The 20,791-nt window shown below is 40.6% G+C and overlaps 1 protein-coding gene and 1 long non-coding RNA gene across 2 annotated transcripts in view; one reads left to right on the forward strand and one right to left on the reverse strand.

The window, feature by feature from the left end:
* The window catches only part of LOC116302316 (uncharacterized), a 52,138-nt gene extending 31,419 nt beyond the window's left edge, over positions 1 to 20,719 (reverse strand). The window contains exons 1-38 of the mRNA XM_089037388.1: positions 20,491 to 20,719; positions 18,816 to 18,946; positions 18,407 to 18,488; positions 18,251 to 18,304; positions 17,938 to 18,018; positions 17,447 to 17,587; positions 17,212 to 17,273; positions 16,529 to 16,603; positions 16,157 to 16,264; positions 15,937 to 16,033; positions 15,157 to 15,268; positions 14,493 to 14,647; positions 13,817 to 13,966; positions 13,287 to 13,444; positions 13,108 to 13,207; positions 12,650 to 12,700; positions 12,180 to 12,314; positions 11,961 to 12,041; positions 11,720 to 11,799; positions 11,078 to 11,170; positions 10,505 to 10,599; positions 9,941 to 10,059; positions 9,647 to 9,685; positions 9,408 to 9,479; positions 9,005 to 9,070; positions 8,769 to 8,837; positions 8,319 to 8,381; positions 7,922 to 8,030; positions 7,665 to 7,728; positions 7,171 to 7,336; positions 6,996 to 7,037; positions 6,658 to 6,759; positions 5,400 to 5,498; positions 5,104 to 5,262; positions 4,536 to 4,691; positions 4,384 to 4,458; positions 4,116 to 4,217; positions 3,605 to 3,706 (exon numbers count right to left, since the gene is read on the reverse strand). Of these exons, the coding sequence (XP_088893514.1) occupies positions 3,605 to 3,706; positions 4,116 to 4,217; positions 4,384 to 4,458; positions 4,536 to 4,691; positions 5,104 to 5,262; positions 5,400 to 5,498; positions 6,658 to 6,759; positions 6,996 to 7,037; positions 7,171 to 7,336; positions 7,665 to 7,728; positions 7,922 to 8,030; positions 8,319 to 8,381; positions 8,769 to 8,837; positions 9,005 to 9,070; positions 9,408 to 9,479; positions 9,647 to 9,685; positions 9,941 to 10,059; positions 10,505 to 10,599; positions 11,078 to 11,170; positions 11,720 to 11,799; positions 11,961 to 12,041; positions 12,180 to 12,314; positions 12,650 to 12,700; positions 13,108 to 13,207; positions 13,287 to 13,444; positions 13,817 to 13,966; positions 14,493 to 14,647; positions 15,157 to 15,268; positions 15,937 to 16,033; positions 16,157 to 16,264; positions 16,529 to 16,603; positions 17,212 to 17,273; positions 17,447 to 17,587; positions 17,938 to 18,018; positions 18,251 to 18,304; positions 18,407 to 18,488; positions 18,816 to 18,946; positions 20,491 to 20,607 (3,762 nt within the window). The 5' untranslated portion in view covers positions 20,608 to 20,719. The remainder of the gene's footprint in view (positions 1 to 3,604; positions 3,707 to 4,115; positions 4,218 to 4,383; positions 4,459 to 4,535; positions 4,692 to 5,103; positions 5,263 to 5,399; positions 5,499 to 6,657; positions 6,760 to 6,995; positions 7,038 to 7,170; positions 7,337 to 7,664; positions 7,729 to 7,921; positions 8,031 to 8,318; positions 8,382 to 8,768; positions 8,838 to 9,004; positions 9,071 to 9,407; positions 9,480 to 9,646; positions 9,686 to 9,940; positions 10,060 to 10,504; positions 10,600 to 11,077; positions 11,171 to 11,719; positions 11,800 to 11,960; positions 12,042 to 12,179; positions 12,315 to 12,649; positions 12,701 to 13,107; positions 13,208 to 13,286; positions 13,445 to 13,816; positions 13,967 to 14,492; positions 14,648 to 15,156; positions 15,269 to 15,936; positions 16,034 to 16,156; positions 16,265 to 16,528; positions 16,604 to 17,211; positions 17,274 to 17,446; positions 17,588 to 17,937; positions 18,019 to 18,250; positions 18,305 to 18,406; positions 18,489 to 18,815; positions 18,947 to 20,490) is intronic.
* On the forward strand, positions 1,578 to 3,240 carry LOC116302317 (uncharacterized). The gene is made up of 2 exons (XR_004197848.2): positions 1,578 to 1,963; positions 3,061 to 3,240. It is a non-coding gene; the product is annotated as an uncharacterized LOC116302317 (long non-coding RNA).
* Positions 20,720 to 20,791: the final 72 nt, after the last annotated feature.

The raw sequence follows: 20,791 nt of genomic DNA on the forward strand, positions 1-20,791 counted from the left end.
CGTTGCTACTTCGCTTACTGGGCCGGGAATAATCGTTGGAGTTCCTTTGGCCGGCGTTGGGGCAACCTGTGGTATTATTTCTGCTGTTGCTACGGGTATTATGAAACAGTTGTCAAGCAAAATATCCAAGCATGACACGACAATAGCTCTATCTAGGGCTAAAGTAAATACTATTACCGATCTTGTCTCAAAGGCTTTGCGTGACAGAAAGATAGACGACGTAGAATTCTCGCTTATTCTGGCCGAAGAAGACAAATACGAGAAATTAAAGACGGACATAAGGAATAAAAAAACAGTCGTTAAAGATCTTTCCGAGGAATCTCGCAAAAAGATCTACCAGGAGGCAAAAGAAGAGCTTCAAAGAAAGCTTGCTCAGTAAATATCGTGACGGGATTCTATTTACATATTGAACGTCAGTCTGGAAATTACGCGTAATATAAATTCATCGTATGAATTACGCGTAATATGTTATTGTCGCCTCGGAATCCATCCTAACAGGGGGTGATTGGGGTCAATTTTGTAAAATATTTCGTAAATTACGTCAGGATAATAAGGAATATCCTTATCCAGCCGACAAAACATCCACTCGGCTTTTGTCATATCAGAAACCTCAGGAATAGACTTACCGGTAATTTCAGACAAAAGATAGGGAATAGCTTTGTAATATTTCCCTAGCTTTAATTTTTTCAACGTTTTCCGTAGACTTTGTGGGGTTGGCTCTTCTAAATGGTCTATGATTTTCTTCCTTACTTCGTTGTTTAAATATACCGGATGTAAACCTTGGATATGACTCATCCAGTCCCTGAAGTATTTTATTCTCTTATATGGCGTTTTCTTACGACCTCCATTGGCGTAATACTGCTCTCTGGTAGCATTTGGTACGGCATTACGAATATTCTTACCACACTCGTAACACTGTGCTGACGTGTCGTCTTCTATTTGCATTTTCTTACCACAACACCAAAAGGGTTCTGGCTTAGGTACGATAACTTTAGGTCTTAGACAAATTATGCAAAAGTCGTTAACGAACTCTTTACATTCTTCGCACTCCATATATAGACTAACATATTTAAGTGCGCTGTTGCCCTCAACCACACTTGGAGTGGGGGTCGTCCGTAGGTGGATTTTTGATACGGATCTTGCCCGTGTTGAGATTGCGCTGGAACCCCCATTCCCTATACGGGTAATCCTGGCGTAAAGTAACATATTTCGAGTGCGCTGTTGCCCTCACGGGTAATCCTGGCGTAAACTAACATATTTCGAGTGCGCTGTTACCCCCACGGGTAATCCTGGGGGTCTCATAGGGAATGAGGGCTACGCAAACACGGGTTAGTGACTTTAAACGGGAAATCCTCGTGTGGTCACTGCGCTAGAACCCCCATTCCCTATACTACTTTTTATGATTAGACAGTATAGACAAGAGCACCTCTTGAGACAAAACAAAACCGAATATTTCTCGAATATTTCTTTTGTTATTAGCTATTCGATCAAGTCAAAACTCGAACATATTCGTGTTGGCCAAGAGTTTTAGAAATAACATCTAAAAACTACTTAGCTCCAGTAGTCTGATTGCATTCATTATGTTATTCCCGATTCTACACAACTGTTCTGAATTCAACATAACCTCATTCAATCATCACCGCCCTTAGCCGGAAAGCACGCTGAACTAAATCTCAAACGCCTTGAAGAAGTTCAACAATACATCACACAAGATGGCCTCAGTTATCCTTATCTTCTCTCTTATTTTTTGTGGCAGTTTAATGTTGGTGCCTTCCGATGTTTCTTGTAAGCCGGCACTTCGTTCGCTTCCAGGCAATGCTTTGACAACGAACGCTAAACCAATGGCAAAAAAAATCGAGGTTTCGCCTTGCACCTGGGAATACTGTCCAGACAGTCGCAAGAGACAGAGTGTCTCAGATCTCTTCAGTAACAAGCTTCAAGTCAAGCAAACTGACTTAACCAGGTAAGTAAAAGTATTAAACCAGGTTTGAAAACGAATGAAAACGTATTTAACAATCAACAATCCTTGTAAGGTCTTCTTCTATGGGGTTCACTCCATGCTGACTACTATTACATTCACTATTTATAGAACATACAACGCTCAACGTACTACTGGTTATAATGGCCGACTACTTCGACGATACAGCGGCCATCTTGCCAGGGAAAAAAACAAAAATGACGGAAAATAAATAGAGCCGCGTTTTGTGTGATTGTATCCCATAGTCAGATTTTTTAAAAATTTTGCATGATGAAAGAACATCATACTAGAAGTAAACTAAGCAAATAAAAAAATGGGGTCCCGGACTTAGTTTAGCCGTCAGAATACGTAGAAGTTAACCCTTTTTACGGTAAAAACACGCGAACAAGGTGAACATGAAAAAAGAAAACGGAATAAAAAAGGGGTGCCCCACTTCTTTTTAGAGCTACAGAGATTAACGACGTTTCTATGAGGTTTTGCTTATGAAAACATTGGAATAACGTCATCGCGATGAACGCTCGCTCGCTAAATTCATGTGTAGAAAGGATGCGCGCGAACAATGCCCATGAGCGCCCTTAATTCATCTTTTATCGTACTCTCTTGTGGTGAGCTTTTAACGTCAATCGACATCATTACTGTAACGAATTTTATTTGCCCCTAAATGTCCCATGATGCCTTGCAATCCAAGATAGCCGCCGTATCGTCGAAGGCAATCGATTTACTATTTTTTACAAAGGTGGGAAAGCTGGAGAACTTGGAGGAAAAACCTCGTAGGAAGGGAAAGAAAATCCATTTTTCCTGTTTAGTAGTATGTCTGGCCGATGAATCATTTTCGTCTTGGAATGATCTATCGACTATTAACAATCCACTTTGGCTCCAACGACCTTTCAGAAAAAGGTGTAAGCTCGGGAGGTTTGCATCACATGATTATTCGTCATTTTAGATCTCAAATGTCCATTTAACCCAAGTAAAACTGATGTACATTAGCAAGAGAATATTAATAATAACATTCTCTTGACACTAGTAAAACCAAGATTTTTCTACTACGTCACTAATCAATCCATTCCTCTTTTCTTTCTCAGATCCGATGCAAAAAATTTAACTTCATAAAAGATGGCTCTTTGGATTGTGCTTATTTCAAAGTAAATTTTAAACAACAAGATAGAATTTGCAGGAAATGTAAATTATGATATAAAAGAAGAAATAAACACTGATTAAAGTTTAAAAGAAAATCAGTATAATAAATAAATTGTATGGCAACAGACTAGTTTTTCTTCCACTGAATTCCAATTGCAATTAGGAAGTTGATTTCTGCATTTCGTCCATTTATTTTTTCATTTCTCCTTCTCTTAATTCCCTCCAAACAATCTTTTCCATTCCACTTTTGCCTTTGATCTTATTTTTCTCCTCATTCCTGTACTATTTTCCTTTATTTCATTTCATTTCTCAATTCCCTTCTATCCTTCCGTTTTTTTATTCCCTTCATTCCATGTTTCTATAACCTTCCTCCCTCACATTTCTTTTCATCCTCCCATTACATTCCCTTATTTTCATTCCTTCATTCCCTCTCATTCCATCCACTTCTCTTCTATCCTTGCATTCCCTTCCATCCTTCAATCCACTCACCTTCCTCTCATCTAGCTTGTGATCCTGTGGTTCGGTTCCAGCCCTGTGGTCGCCTGGACGAAGCTCATTGCTGTGAGTCAACATGCAACTGAAGTCCAGTAACTACAAAAAATTAAACAGAAGATACGAAATGACCGTGAATCGAAGATGCAATGGTGTAGTGACAGTGCAATTGCTTATTATCAATCAAGTGACTTTTTGGAGTTGACTGGGGGGCAAACAAGCGATTGAGTGAGGGGCAGCTAGCGGGTGTTAAGTCAAAAAAACGAATGTTCAATGCAAAATTGAGGCTAATCCTGCGTAAGTGAGTCTGTATAGTCAAAGAACGCCAAATCAGATTCCTCCCTCCTGTCATGGCTGCCATCACGTGATGGTGCAAATGTTCTATTGGTTCAAGTACTCCTGTCTACACAAATGCTTTGCTCAGTCTCCGCGCGGTAGTTTAGCTCCCAGTTCCCCCTTTCGTTTCACGGGCAATCAAGGGCACAGCAATGCATTGCAATTGACTTACCTGTGTTTTGCGATTAAGAGCTTCGCCTGGGACCAGCAAGTCACATCGACCAATAATGTCATCCATTCGACGGTAACCAAGCTTAGCTAAGAACGAGCGAACCTGGAAACAAAACAAAAACAGTGACGTCAGCCTGGTCCACATGCCTTTTCATAGAAAGATACACCTTATGAAACCCGAAGAATCCACGGAGGTTTTCCGAGGGGCCAACGAAATATTTTCAAGGATTCTACGAAGATCGTTTTGTAGGAGAAGACGACGTACTTACCTCCTCTGCCAGCATGAACAAAAAGTTGACAACATACTCTGGTTTGCCATCGAACTTTTTTCGCAAAACAGGATCCTAAAAGCAAACAAAAACTGTAAGAAACCACTTTTTTGTGCGACAGACAGACAAGAATCTTCTTCTGTTATATTTACTTGGGTTGCTATGCCAACTGAGCAAGTATTAAGGTGGCACTTTCGCATCATCGTGCATCCAAGAGCGATTAGAGGCGCAGTCGAGAAGCCGAACTCATCTGCACCAAGCAAAGCTGCTACAATGACATCCCTACCAGTCCTCATCTGTCCATCAACCTGTCAATCAAATTAGATACCACGCCCAATTAGGAAATGTTGACAGTGATTATAATAAGGATGATGGTGGTGGTGGTAGTGATAGTGGTGATGGTTGATAGTGATAATGAATGATGGTGAAAAACGATGTTGTCGATGGTGGTGATGATGATGATGATGATAGTGATGATGATGATGGTGGTGATGATGGTGATGATGATAGTGATAATGAATGATTGTAATCATGATGGTGATGGTGATGATGACGGTGGTGGTAGTGATGATGATGATGGTGATGATGATGATGGTGATGATGATGGTGATGTCGATGATGATGGTGATGATGATGTAATGATGATGATGATGCTGGCGATTACGATAATGATGAAAATGCAGAAAATGACGGGAATGATGTAGCGAGTATGAAACTCACTTGGAGACAAACTCGACGGCGAAGGTCGTTCAAAACCAACGTTTGATGAGCTTCAGACAAACCCAGTTCCCATGGTAACCCAGCATGTTTGATACCCGACCACGTGCTAGCCCCAGTCCCTCCATCATGACCGGAAATGACGATATGTTCAGCATGGCCCTGATGAGAAAAAAAACACAGGAAACCCAACGTTAGTTTTTAAAACTTTCCTTAGAAAGACTTTATGACAAGCACAACCTTAGAGTAATGTTTTAAGACGTATAAACAGACAAAAAAGTATTTTCGTCTATGGTTACCTTGGCGACGCCGGAAGCAACAACACCGACTCCCACTTCTGACACCAACTTGACGCTGATGCGCGCATTAGCATTGAAGGACTTCAAGTTGTAAATGAGCTGAGAAAATAAAGTTAAGAATTATGTCATTAATCTACGATCCCATGGGAACTTAACGGTCTACGATACCAGAACAAGAGTATTATCATGCATAGCTATGAATTTTTTTTCATAAAATCGATTATTCTCCTCTTTAAATACAAAACTGTCTTCTCAATTTTACTGAATTTGCGTTTTTCAGTTTTGTGGTCCGTCGAGTTGGATGCGCACGCAACCTTGAGAAAACTGCTTATTCAATGCCGGAGTTTGACATTCGTTCAACTACGTGTGGAAACCGTAAAATTTCAGAAAACATTGTCTTCGCCACACTCGACTAGCCAATTTGGGGTTGAGGAAAATACCGAGTCAAGTTGGCATTGCAATGCATTGTGGGATGTTTTAGGGGACATTTTCAAGATGGCGGCTATTTCGTCCCCTTAATAGTCCCACAATGCACTGCGATGCGAACTCGACCCAGATATTTTTTAAACCTTGGAACGGCTAATATACTTTGGTAACACATGATAGTCTCAAAAAGTACTAAAGGGTTTGACTGTTAGTTTATGGCCAGACAAGAATTAAAATTTTACAAGATCAAAGATTCAACATTGTGTTCCAATTATATAAAAAAAATCAAATCTTGATTTCTTGCAAAATTTCAACACTAATTTACTAGTTATAAATATTAAAATACGAATTGTAGGATAATAGCTACAAATTCGGTGTAAAAAGATGTATACGATCCGCACGATCTACTTAACCGACGTCCAGTCCAGTCCAGCTACGCTCGGTTCCTGATTTTCCAAAATGAAAAATCTCTCAAAATTCAGAATCTAGAGGCATAAATCAAATTTTAGAGGTTGGACATGTTTTTACTAGATATTAAGATTATTCATGACCTTTCAAAAGCTGAAAATCTGACCAAAATTGTTTTGGGAATCCAACTGATCTAGTCCACCGAAGTGCAGTCCAATTTTGGCAGTACCCGGAATACACTTTTATCCCTTTTTTATTCAAATTGGACAGCATGTAGTCCTATTAGCTATGATAAACTAAAGACGTAAGTACAAGTATGATTTCGGGCATGGCTGAGAATTATACTACTATACAGAGCGACGTCATGTATTAATCTATTTTGAAACGCGCTGTAGGTAATATTTGTGGGTCTGGGATGACTTACCTCGGCCAGGTCCTCGATTGAGTAGATATCATGATGTGGAGGAGGGCTGATTAGACCAACCCCTGGTACAGACTTCCTTGTCTTGGCGATCTCACGGGTTACCTGTGGTTAATAACAAATGGGATTTTTTTACTCAAACTGGGCTCCCTGTGGCAGAAGCAAAGAAATGCCGGTGAAAAATCGAATTCACTGCACATGATATATATAGAGGCCCCAGTAAAGGCTATAAAGATGTGGCGATCCTTGAAAATGGACGACTTCAGTATCTCGCGAGTTTTCAAAGAGAGACGTTAGAAATTTTCCTCCTCAGATTTCGTTAAAGGAAAGAATTTTTTTACCTTATGACCAGGAAGCTCTCCTCCTTCCCCTGGTTTGGCTCCCTATTAACAAAAATTTTAAAAAAATTAAAATGTTTTCTTATGAGAAATAATTGTTAGAAGTTTCATACACAGTCCCTCTTCACCTCTATCAACACAGGAAGCCCACGGACCAAATGCTTTGTCTTATATTTACCTGCGCCATTTTGATTTGGAGTTCAGAAGCGTTGGCCAGGTACGTGGATGTAACTCCAAATCGACCAGATGCTATTTGCCTGATTGCTGATCGTGTGTTATTCTCCCCTTCACCACCCCTGTTGGGATCTTCACCACCTTCACCTGTGTTGCTCTTACCACCAATCCTGAAATAAGTTGAAGAAGTGAATCAATAAACAAACAAAAAGAGTGGATGGATGGTTGGATGGATGGAAAGATGGATAGATGGATGGAAGGAAGGAAGGATGGATGGATGGATGGATAGATGGATAGTATATGGGTGGATGGATGGGTGGGTGGATGGATGGATGGATAGTATATGGGTGGATGGATGGGTGGGTGGGTGGGTGGGTGGGTGGGTGGGTGGATGGATGGATGGATGGATGGATGGATGGGTGGATGGATGGATGGATGGTTGGATTGATACAAGGTTGCACAGACAGACAAAAGGAAGACATTTCGTTCTTTACTCACTTGTTCATGGCCTTGGCCAACGCGGTGTGGGTTTCTATTGAAATAGACCCAAAGCTCATGGCTCCTAAAAAACGAAAATGACACGAGTGAATACTAAAATTGCCTAAAAAAAAAACAAAAAACGCTTTGATGGTTTGACAATAGCATAGATTTTGTATTACAGTTAAAAAATCATAAAACGCGATGTCATTGGACCAATTAAAAAAATCGATGTCAATGGACTGATTATCCAATCAAAATGTGAATGATAAACTTACCAGTTACAAATCTCTTCACTATCTCAGAGGCCGGTTCGACCTCGGATATATCGATCTTTTTGGCGCTAAACTTGAAATCCAACTGCCCGCGCAAGGTGCAAGCTTTAACCTATAGAACACGAGAAACAAAACGTCATTACACCTACTGGCAATGTCTCGTACATATATCTGTGTGAGTGAGTGAAAGTGGGGGCAAATCAGATACCAACATTTAAACGCAATTAATGATTGATGAAGTTGTGATGGTGTTTATGAGGCTGGTGGTGATGATGATGATGAATGATGACGGTGATGTGATGATGGTCATAGTGCTAATAATAATATGGTGATGATATCATGCTGGTGATGATGCTGGTGATGATGTGATAACGAAGATTATTATTATTAGATTTCTCACCATCTCGAGCGTAGACAGAGCGTACTTCTCGTACGAGTCGTGATTCTTTTGCCTCGAAGCATTCTACCAAAACAAAAAATATATCTTCGTTAATTTATTTATTTGAAAGACATGAGAAACCACAACGTCTTACTGTCTTTAGGCCTGCAGATACTAAGACACTTGCTTAGGCCCCGTCCACACGTATCCGGAAATTTTTGTATCCGCAAAAAAACGGGTTGCGTCCACACGTGTCCGGAAATTTTTGTGTCCGAATCCGCAAATTTTACGAAAACGGATACGTGTGGACGGTGAAAATGATTCGAATACGCTGCGTGTGGACGCAAACATTTTCGTATCCGCAAAAAATAATTTGCGGATACAAAAATTTCCGGATACGTGTGGACGGGGCCTTAGAAACGTCACTCACTTTAGACAGATTGCATGGGTAGTATTCGTTTCCATAGTTACCTGTAAGTAAGAGATACTTCGTGGATCGTTGATGTGTTTCTCGCCGCCGTCACGCCAGTGGTACTCTCCCTAAAGTCACGCAAAAAGATGTCACACAATATATAATATGTTATCGGGATAAAACCTCCAAATAAAAAGTATTTTCCCCCGCTAAAACGTTTGATTGCCTTGCTGTTTTCATAAGCATAAACACGTGACAGGAGCAAAACCAATCAAAACCCACAAATGTTTCATACCCTGTTGCTAAGTAACCAGTTGTCGCATTCCCTGTCAGCGTACGCCACGCTGTGCTTGTCCAAAGCCTGCAAAAACATCAAACAAATATCAATAGGGATATTTCTTACAATAGACCTTATTCGTGGTGTGACAACGCTTTCCCAATTCAGTGTGACGAACCTCCAGAGGATTCATTTTCTTTTGTTTTTACTCTTTGAAAAATTCATGAGTATCCCAAAGGATACGAAAGATCGATGAGATCTCGACAATTTTTGAAGCTGGTAGCCGTTCATTTATTTTTTTGAGTTTTATTTGTCAAGTATAGCTGCCGCAGCCGAGGGACTGGGGAGGACCGGAAGCGACGTTTACTCTCCCCAGTTCCCACAACCGTTTGTTAGTTAGACAGTGATAAGATTAGCTTACCTCACGAGCCAGGATATCAAATGAGACTCCACCAAGACGAGAGGGCGTGCCAACAAAACACTTATCAATAACCTGACAAACAGGAATCTCATCGTCAAAAAAACGGATAAACAGGAAATTGCCAATAAACATTTCAATAATCAATCAAATTATATATCAATTTGTTAATTATAGGTTATAAAAATAATAAATAATAATAACAACGATAATAATGATGATGATGATGATAATAATCTCACCTCTTGTGAGAGACCAACTGCTTCGAATATCTGAGCTCCCTGTGAGAGAAATATCACGTCAGTCTTTGCGTCTGCTATTCATGGGTTGAATAAACGAATAGGAGGGATTGAAAGAAGATAAAAGGGAAAATCTCAAGAACATTGGAGATACCGCAACCACGACCTTGAATTCGAGCTCATTTCTTTTTTATAATTCTGTAGATTACTTTATTGGAAAAGAAGGAGACTGTTCCGTATCAAAACTACAATATTCAGGAGCACAGGTGTAAAGCGAGTGTATTTTTGATGGAATACCTTGTAGCTATGAAGAGTTGAGATGCCCATCTTGGCCATGACTTTTGATATTCCTTTTTGCGCAGCTTCGATGTAGTGGGATACTATCTCCTCGTCTGACAGTGGAGGAGACAGCAGATCTGATGAGCACAAAACAATAATAAATACTAGTAAACAAATGGATGGATGGATGGATGCGTGGGTGGATGGGTGGGTGGGTGGGTGGATGGATGGATGGATGGATGGGACGGACGGACGGACGGACGGACGGACGGATGGACGGGTGGGTGGGTGGATGGATGGATGGATGGATGGGATAGATGGGATAGATGGATGGATGGATGGATGGGTGAGTGGGTGGATGGATGGATGGATGGATGGGTGGATGGGTGGATGGATGAATAGATGGATGGATGGGTGAATAGATGGATGGATGGATGGGTGAATAGATGGATGGATGGATGGATGGATGGGTGAATGGATGGATGGATGGGTGGGTGGGTGGTGGATGGATGGATGGATGGATGGATGGATGGATGCGTGACTGTGTGACTGATGACTATTTATGGCTAAAATGTTACGTACTCTGGTCCCTCATGCTGGCAACCGTCTCGAGCAGTAGGTACGGACAGACAGCGTCGCCACCATAGCCCATTAAAAGACATATATGATGTACTTCTCTGAGAAAAATAAAATTAAAAAATGAAAATGGGCAGAAGAAAATGATACAAAGGGAAAAGATTTCGTGCCTGAAAAATTATGGTACACGGCACGGTCACGTTAGACATTGATGACACACATGTTCAACCAATCACAGCAAGCGAGCTCACTGCTTATCCATTCAAAATGCTGGAACATGACACCGACACAGTTACGGCATGGCACTCCGTACCGTAAGGTTTGTTACTGTACAGTCATATGAAATTTGCTCTAAATGGAGCTTCATCACAAAGCGCCATGTTTATTTCCATGAAACTTAAAACTTTTGTTTAACCCTGCGTAAACTCTTCCTGAAGGGCTTGCAGCGCACGCGGGGAAAAATCTATTGTTCAAATCAACATGGCTGCCACGTGAAAAAAGGTCCATGTTCAGGCTTCTTGTTTTGAAGCAAAAAATGTGCGTGCTTTCGTAAATAAGAAAATGACTTGTCTATTTTACCTGATTTCCGCGGATTCGATAAGAATCCCAATCTTTCTTCTTTGTTTGGTTCTGATGAGGTGATGATGAATACTTCCCAGAGCCATAAGACAACTGCGCAAAAAAAGATAAAGAAACGAATAACATATTACGACCTGAGGATTTCGAAAATAAAACATGCGCGCGCAGTGGGTAAGACAGTATCTAATCTCGCCCACAGAGCCCGCGTTACTCTTGATCAGCACCGAGGAACGGAGGTCATTTATCGTTTCTGATATCTCGTTTTTAATTGGGCAAATTTGAGTTCCGTCCATTCGCGCATGAGCAGTTTTACATATTACAGCAGCCAATCAAAAAGATGATTATACCAGAGCCTCGTTCCTCGGTGCTGACTAAGAGCAACGCAGGCTCTGGGGATACGATTGGTCGGTATGTCGTCAATATCGCGCATGCGCGGAAATAGGGCTCTAGGACCAAGAGTTCTCTGACCCTGCGTTCTTCCGTCTATAAACATGAAATATAAGTATAATAATCAAATTGGCTTCCGGGAGACATTATTGGCTGCTGACCACCAAAGTGGTACTCTGGATCAGGAAGCAAGATTCTAATGGCTGATTGTATTGAGCGTTTTCATTGGTTAATAAATTTAGATTATTTCGCTACCTGACAGGGACGTTATTTAATCCAGCTTTGCGGTCGCTAAGAATGATAAACGCACAGCCTTCTTCTACAGCTTTCGAGGCCTAAAAGAGGGGGGGAAATGTAAAGAACTCGTAAGTGATCGGTTCCAAATCGGTAACCTTCGTGTTTTTATCGGAAAGTGTTCGGTTAATTTTCGGGGTTTTTATTCATTAGGCTAGGGGGCTTGCGAGCCTTAAGTTAACCAAGATTAAGTAAGTCTTACCTCGGCGCAAAGTCTATCGAGTGCGGGAACAAGGCCATCGATACCATCTTCTACTGGATAAACAATATCAAGGGTTTTGGTCTAAAAAACCGAAATATAGAATAAATATAAACAGTGAGTGATTTTGTTATTCTTTTGACCAATCATCTTTCACTTCACCAGTCTCCCTCACTCTCACCAGTCTCCCTCACTCTCCCCAGTCTCGTAAGGAGCACTGACCTTCCACTGCGGAAGAGGACATTCCCGGATGATCTCTAAGTCTGCGCATGACAGTATTGGGTGGTCTAGGTATAACCGCTGACAATTCTTCTCGTCTGGTTTGAGGAAGTTGTGCTCAGGACCAACTGGGCACGCCTACAAGAGAAAAAAATAGTGTTTAAATATATCTGGGTTTTCATTAAGTTTTGAAATAATAGGAGAAGATCATGAACTGCCGGAGCGTCCTGGGGACTTTTTAAGCCAGAGAATTTTGCTTTGCAGGTAACGGAGCATTCCCCGATCCCAGACCCCCAATGAAAACCCTGAAATAATTCTCCGAGTCGGAATGTGAACCAACCAACTCAGCTTACGCGGGGCGGCTGGGGATCGAACTAGAGATTAGAGATGAGCGTTTGTCGACCACGCGCCATCACGGCTCCCTAGCTTTTGTGTGTGTGCATTGGGGGAGGGGGGGTCAGTGTCTAACTCACCAGTGACATGACGATAGCTTCACGTATAGGGTCAATAGGTGGATTTGTGACCTGAGAAAGAAAAATTAAAACGGACGTTGATATTACCATATCGACATGTAATTCGTACGGGAAGGTACGGTACGAAAATGCCGTGCCGTGGCCGTGTCTGAGCATTCTTATTGGATAAGGAGTCATGCCCTGTGATTGGCTCAATGAATGACCACGATTTGGCACTGTGAGCGCGGAGGAGATTACGTGACTGAATAATCTCCCGTTAGGAACGTTTTATGCCGTGACCGTCACGGCACCTTTCGTAAGCATTCTGATTGGGCTATAAGTAGAATCACGCGCTTCAATTGGTCGAACGGATATCATAAATTCGGCACTGTGAACCTGGACTTTGCAACTATAAGACATGGTTTGAAAGATAGAAAACAGCGTCTATGAAACGTGCCTTTTGACTGGATCAAGCATACCTGAGCAAAGAGCTGCTTAAAGTAGTCGAACACCATCTGAGGATGAGTGCTGAGGCACGCCAACGGTGCGTCGTTCCCCATCGAACCAAGTGCTTCTTTCCTGGAAAGAAAAAATTGATGGTAAATCTTTTTTTTTTTAATGGCACCAACGCCGGGGGTAGAAGGTAAGGAAGGATTACCTATTGATGATCATAGGAACGATCAACATGGTAAGGTCTTCTACAGAATAACCAAACAATGGCAGACGTCGATCTTCTTCGAGACAGCTGACCTTGTCGAAGCTCCTGATGACGGGCAAGATGATATCGTCTGGAAGACCTTTAGACTTACGATATGCCTGCAGATATTAAAAATGGAGAGGCAGACACTAAGCTAGGTTCGTGGACAGACAGACACCAAGCTAGGTTCGTGGACAGACAGACAGACACCAAGCTAGGTTCGTGGACAGACAGACAGACACTAAGCTAGGTTCGTGGACAGACAGACAGACACTAAGCTAGGTTCGTGGACAGACAGACAATTATTCTATAGTCAGTGGGCAGAGACGGACAGTTGTATAGATAGATGTGCACACACTGTGCCGCGTTGGAATTGCAGTGCATTGTGAGGCTGTCCAAGATGGCGTCCATTTCATCCCCTAAAATTGCCCCACAATGCATTGCAATGCCAACCCGACCCAGTTTTTCCTCGACCTCAGAACGGCTAATACCTTGTGTAGATCTCCAAGGGTCACAATTCCTTTCTCCAGCCACTCCCCCACGGGATACTTGTTCGCTATCTGATGCTTAAGCTGCTCGTCTTCTACAACGACACCCTGCTTAGTATCAACAAGAAGCATCTTACCGGGCTGGAGCCGACCCTGGGAACAAACAAATAACATGATTATCATGAGCATGCGCACTACGCGTGGGGCGTGGTCCTCTTGGTCTCCGTCAAGAACCATAAAGCTCTGGGTGAATCCAACTGACAATATTTCCACAGGTTGGGCATGTTCACATGCCTGCGGCCATGTTAGATGGTGTTAGATGTATGGTGAATAAAAGACGTCTGTACCCAAGCTAGATCAAGATGAGCGGATGCAAATTTAAACCGTGAAATAAAAACAAACTAAATACTGACAAATAGTAGCTATTTAGTGACTAATAGTCAGTATCACTCAACCAGAACATTTATTAAACAAAAGACACAAATGGTCTCTTGTGTATTTGTCTTTGTATGATGAATGTTCTGGTTGAGTGATAGCAACTGCTACTCACTAAATAGATACTATCAGTGCATCATCCGCTCTACACCATTTTTCTATAGCCTAATACAACAATGAAAAGGTGCAAAAACAACCACATCGCACACCTGTGACTTGTAAGACTCAATCAGATGCTATATACCTTGAATATGATCTCCTCATCAGCAAAAGTGTGCACTCCCACCTCGCTAGCCATGACCATGTGACCGTCACGTGTGATGTAATACCGCGATGGGCGGAGCCCGTTCCTGTCAAGAGTAGCACCAACATATCGACCATCTGAGAACGTGAACTGAGCTGCAGTAAAGAAAAAAAAATGATGAGTCACCATTACAAAATATGACAAAATGACAAGACTGCAAGCACACACACACACTCAGGAAGGCAAAAGAGAAGTCAGGCGGACGGACAGTTAATATACACTATATAATATGCACCGTTTGCAGAAATAGAGCGACCAATTTGAATAACTATATGAAATATAATAAATAAATCACTTCTATTAAAGTGTCTAGTCGTTCTAGCGCTTTCACACTAATTGGGGACACTTTTCGCTCACACACACTACCACTACATTCAATATTCTATGCACACAACGCTCAACTCACATGTTGACTATTGTTCTGCACTGACTAGCAACTGATTAGCTTCGTGTTAACGTGGAAGCATAGAACAATTTTATACATGTATGAAAGGCAATAAGTCGCTGGTCAGTCCAGAACAATAGTTATTTAAATTAGTCGCCATATTTTGATTCAGTGTATAATGACATAGAGAGTTACATAAATGTCAGAGATTTTCCTCACCAGGCCCATCCCAAGGTTCAACAAAACAGGAAGCCCATTTGTAGAAATTCCTTTTTTCTGCGCTCATCTGTGAGTTATTCTGCCACGCCTCTGGTACAAGCATCATCACAGCCTGGAGTAACGTGTTAAATATTATTAGATAAAGTATCATCAACCCCCCTCCTCTGGTGTTGTACCTATTTATACAACTGGTTGTAAACAGGGTGCAAGAGTCACTGTTAGAGCAAGGGAGCACGATGGACATAAATTTGTTGATTGGTCTTCCTGTGGTATTGACGTTTGCTGACAAATACGGTTTTCCGCAAAAAATAGCGTGGGCTCAAGTAAATATCAAAGATGGCACCGTACATGATGTCGGCATACATAAAATTGACGGCCATTTATTTGTATCATCCGCCATATTTATTTACTTAAGAAACCGCGTGCGCGTCCATACAACAGGAAGACCAATCAATTAAATTATGTACCACAGGTAGACCAATCAACAAATTTATTTTTGCCGTGCTCCCTTGGTTAGAGTTCAGGGTTTTGCCTAAGAACACAACACGATCAAAACTACCAATGTGTCTCTTGAGTATTACTTCTTCTGAGATTAAGGAAAAAACAGGGTCAAATTGAGATGGCAGTGCATTGTGGGACTGTTTTAGGAGACATTTCCAAGATTGTCTATTTCATCCCCTAAAGCAGTCCCAAAATGCAATGCAATCTCGACCCAGTTCAACCTCAGAATGGTTAATTGGTAATACAGTGTTAACTTTATAGTATAAGAGTAATACAAACCTCTGGAAGTGATCTCTGTCCTGCCATGATTAGTAGCTCAAGGATGTTGTCTGCTCTTCCTGAATCTGTTAATTCCTCTTCCACCACAGGAAACAGACTAAAAATATCACAATCGTTAATCATCAGTAGCAATTAATATTATTATCAAACTAACATTCCTCTTGTGTTCTGCCAGTCATAAATATTGTCATTAATTTTTTTAACATCAAATCGGCTGTACCTTTCAGTATGTTTTGCATAATATTCACTGTACATATTGCCTTCCCTTGCACACATGTTGTTCGTATTGCCACAGATGGTGTTGATTTCTCCATTATGTGAAAGATATCTGGAAGACATTAAACTTGGTAAAATATTTTTTGCATTTTTTTGTGGAAGAATCAATCCATTCATCCATCCACAACCATTCATCCATTCTCTTTCCCATCCTTCCTTCCTCTCTTCCTTCCTTCCTTCCTCTTTCCACCATCTTACCTTCCATCCTTCATTTCCTTGTTTTCTTTTGTTTTTCCTTTCTCTCTCTTCCTCCTTCCCACCCCCACTATTTCTGTCATTCCTTTATAATATTAAAATACATCTCTTTAGGCTTTACCTGTTTGGATGTGCTCTCTCCCAGCTTGGAAATGTGTTGGTGGAAAATCTTCCATGCACAATAGCAAAGTGGGACCTAAGCAATACATGGAAAAGTCACTGATTTAAGGATGTAAATTAATGATTCCTGGACTGTTAATTCAGTTAAATAACACCAAACAAAAGAACAACCAACCATGATGGATTTTGTTTAGTGTAACTTAATGGACCCTTCTCAAAAGTATTGTGGATGCAAGGCTTACATGGAAATACAAAAGAAATCACACTTTTTCTCGATGGAATTTGTGGCATTTCTTTCGTATTTCCATGTTAGCCTTGTATTCAAGACAATTTTAAGAGGGTCTATAGATCTAGAGTTAACAGTCCAAGAATGCATTGCTATGACAGTCTAGTGATGCAGTGTACATTAATGGACCAAATCCATTTGGGTGTTGCCCATTTCAAACCATGTGTCATTCCCTTGACAATAAGATTCTTCTCATGTGCTACCGAAAAGCAAAGAAATGATACTCTTGGTATGACACTTGGTTTGGAATGAGAAAACAGTGAATTAGTGAACTTGAAAAAAGCAACCAATCTTGTCTTCTGCTGTTGGAAACCCTGTGGTTATAGGGCATAGAAACTGGAGAGGTAGGGTACCACACAGGTAGCCCAAGAAATAAAAAAATAGCTATTTATACTTACACATAATCTTCTCTTTTGAGGTCCAGATAGAATTCTGACAGCTGATTTACAGTGAACATACCCTAGAACATGAAGTCAGAGTCTGTGAGCAAGGGGTTAGTCTTTATTTTTCCAGTTGGGGGTGGGGGTGGGAGGTCAATAATTTCAGTGGGGGTGGGGGTGGGAGGTCAATAATTTCAGTGGGGGTGGGGGCTGAAATAGAAAGGGTAGTTTTAGAAAATGTTTTGATTCTTACCTTGTAAACCATAACGTCTGGCGACAGACTACAGATGTAAAAACGTCTGTTTTTGGTCTTGACAGTGTGAGATGCTACTTTTCTCACCAAAAACAACTTGTGACGAAATGTATTGCTATCATATGAACTCGTGACGAACACCTTGTAAAATTCAAAAATTCATCATCACATCACACTATCATTATCTACAACATCTTTGTCATCATATTTGGGATATAATGTGCTGTAGCCTCCTTTGCAGCCGTTCTTAGGGTCGTCACACGACATTTCCCTCCCTTTGTGGGGAGGATAACGTTGCGTGACGACCCTAAGAATGGCTGCAAAGGAGGCTAAATGTGCTGCTGATTGGCTGGCTACTGTGTTTATATCAGAAGACAGAGACATGGTAACACAACCTTGTTCAAAAATACTTTATTTTGTCAACATATAAGCGAATATATATATATATATATATATATATATATCTAGCACAGATTTTCATAAGACATTACCTGTTTTATGATGGGCTGACATCCTTTTGAAGTTGTGCCTAGAGAGTTGTCATCAAACGGGATATCACGCCAGCCAAGAACCTAAAACCAGTAGTGAAAAAAGATGTCAGGTCTAGAAAATATTCATAGCTCCCACATTTGGGGGGTGGGCTGTAGTAGTAGAAAGGTCTGAGTTGGGTCAGAGTGGAATGAATGGAATTTCCAAGGGGTGGTGAGGGTCTGAGCCATACCGATCCCCCACAGTGTAGGTTCGAGGAGGGGATACTCTATTCTCTTCAACCAAAGTTTAAATAAATTGTATGATAATGCTTACCTTGATTTTATGCTCATTGCATATTCTCCCAAACTGTTCTTGTCCTTCTGATGCCTATGACACAAGGCAAGGAAGGAAAAGACACAAATATACAAAAATATTTTGGAATTTTCAACACAAGACTCACCCCCTCCCCCATAGATTTTCTGTAATTACCTTCTTTGTGTCTCGATCTAAAAATATTATTCCTGTAGCATAGCAACCAGGTTCAGGAAGTTGAAACTCCAAGTGACTTTCCCTAAAAAAAAAGTAAGATCAAAATATCATTCCTCAGGGGGTAGTGGTGTAATCAAAATATAATTCCCCAGGGGGTAGTGGTGTAACCAAATATCATTCCCAGGGGTAGTGGTGTGATCAAATATCATTCCCCAGAGGGTAGTGGTGTAACCAAATATCATTCCCCAGGGATAGTGGTGTGATCAAATATTATTCCCATGGGGTTAATAGTGAGGTCAAATATCATTCCCCATGGGGTAGTGGTGAGATCCAATGTCATTCCCAAGGAGGTAGTCGCAAGATGAAATATCATTCCCCAGGGGAGTAGTGTAGTTAAGAACATAGTTACCTTATGAGATTTTGGTACATTTCATGTGGGTGTGCCGTCATGATTCCAGCACCATCACCTGTGTTCTCCTCACACCCACATGCCCCACGATGACTCATTCTTTTCAAGATGATCAAGGAATCTGTGACAATCTGTCAATCAATGTTTTAAGTATTCAATAATACAGGGGCGGTGGAAGCTAAAGATCTTTGGGGGGCACTGCAAAAATCTTTGGGGGGGCACTGAAGATGAAGATTATATTTTGATTGCAGACGCATATGCACCGTAAAACAATGACTAAGAACCAATATTTTTGGGGGACCAGGCCCCGCACCTAAAAATTTGGTGGGGGGCACATGCCCCCCTGCCCCACCCGGTTCCGCCGCCCCTGTAATAATAATCACCATCATCACAATAACCATGATCACCATACTCTTATCATCATCATCATCATCATTACCACCATTTATCTTTGTATCCATCATTACCATCATGCATCAGTGTCACCATCAACTTTACTATCACCTTCATCATCATCATCTCCCCATAACCAATCATCATAATCATTACTGCCATCACTAACATATTCAACACTATCACCATCATCACTATGACATCAGATTTAGGACCACCAAAGACACTCTAATATTCTTTATTCTCGATGGTAAAATATCAACACCTCTAGATATTGTCCCCTCTTATATTATTTCAACTTTGGACAAGTCCCTTAATGCATAAATTAATATTGGATCAAAACATGTCTTGGTCCATACAATGCTTGGAAAGCATTTTTAAAAGGAAAATAGTAATTAATTAATTATTTCAAACTTAAATATCGTTTTTCCTTTTACATACGAAAGTGAAGATGAAATTCAGAAAACATATCAAAAACAAATAACTTTTGAAAGGGGGTAAGAGAAAGTGAATTTTTTTTGTAATTTTGGCTTTGTGAACTCACAGGGTAAAATTCAATAATCCAGCAACACAAAAACTACAAAAACAAGATCATTAATATATAATTTGAAAATAAACTTCCAAATTAATTTTGGATCAATATCTTCCGAGCAAAAAAAAGTCCTCGTTTTTTTGTTGAAAGATTTAAAAAATCCAGCAATGCATTTGCTACAGAAAGAACAAACGATTATGAGCTTTGTGAAGATACTCTGGGGTCGAGTCAAGTGTCGTCTCATAGGTCTTGTTATGGAGCAAAGTTCAAAGGATGTAAATTATTCATGAACAAGGAATCCAATTATGTGTGTGATCTCACACTATAATGGGCGTCCCAAGAGTTGCATAACGCCCAAGAAAAATTTTTTATTTGCTGTAGAATACATACAGATCTAGAATAGAAAACTGGGATTTTTGATAAGAAAGGGAAAAAAGTACAAATAGTTAAAAAAGACGAAAATGTAGACAGAAAAAGGAAGATTATGATCACAGCATCCCACTCACGTGAAATATGTAAACAATATAAAAATTGTACAATAATAAAATAAGAACACTTGCAGCTCTTCTTGCTTTTCCGAGTAGCAAACGATTTTCGAATTTTAAAGCATATAAAGCTATGAATGTAAAATTATTTGATAAAAAACATTCTGTGATATTAAAACAAACGACTCCCATGTGATAAAACGGGGAAATAAATTACGCACACGGAATTGAAGCCGAAACAAGCCAAAAGTCCTTTATTTCTTACCTTGTTCGAGCATTCTCCATTGATCTTTACGATAAAGCCAAGGCCACAAGCATCCTTTTCTAATTCAGGTGAGTAGAGCCCTTGTTTTGGAGGGTAACTACACCCAGAGAGAACCATTTCTCGTACGTTTTCTTCTTCAAAAGACTTCAAATTTTCAGCACCTCACAAACACTCAAACACCAAAAAATGTCTATGTTTTACAAATTCAAATACTTATAAACCTCTTTTGTTGTTATATGTGCTTATTTTTGGGAGTAAATAGTGAGAAATTTGAATATTTTTCTCCCGCTCTTTGACTTGT

Source organism: Actinia tenebrosa, unplaced genomic scaffold (assembly GCF_029948245.1).
Source record: "Actinia tenebrosa isolate PJP-AT-01 unplaced genomic scaffold, QUT_ActTen_1.0 PGA_scaffold5__44_contigs__length_20552954, whole genome shotgun sequence".
NCBI lineage: Eukaryota > Metazoa > Cnidaria > Anthozoa > Actiniaria > Actiniidae > Actinia > Actinia tenebrosa.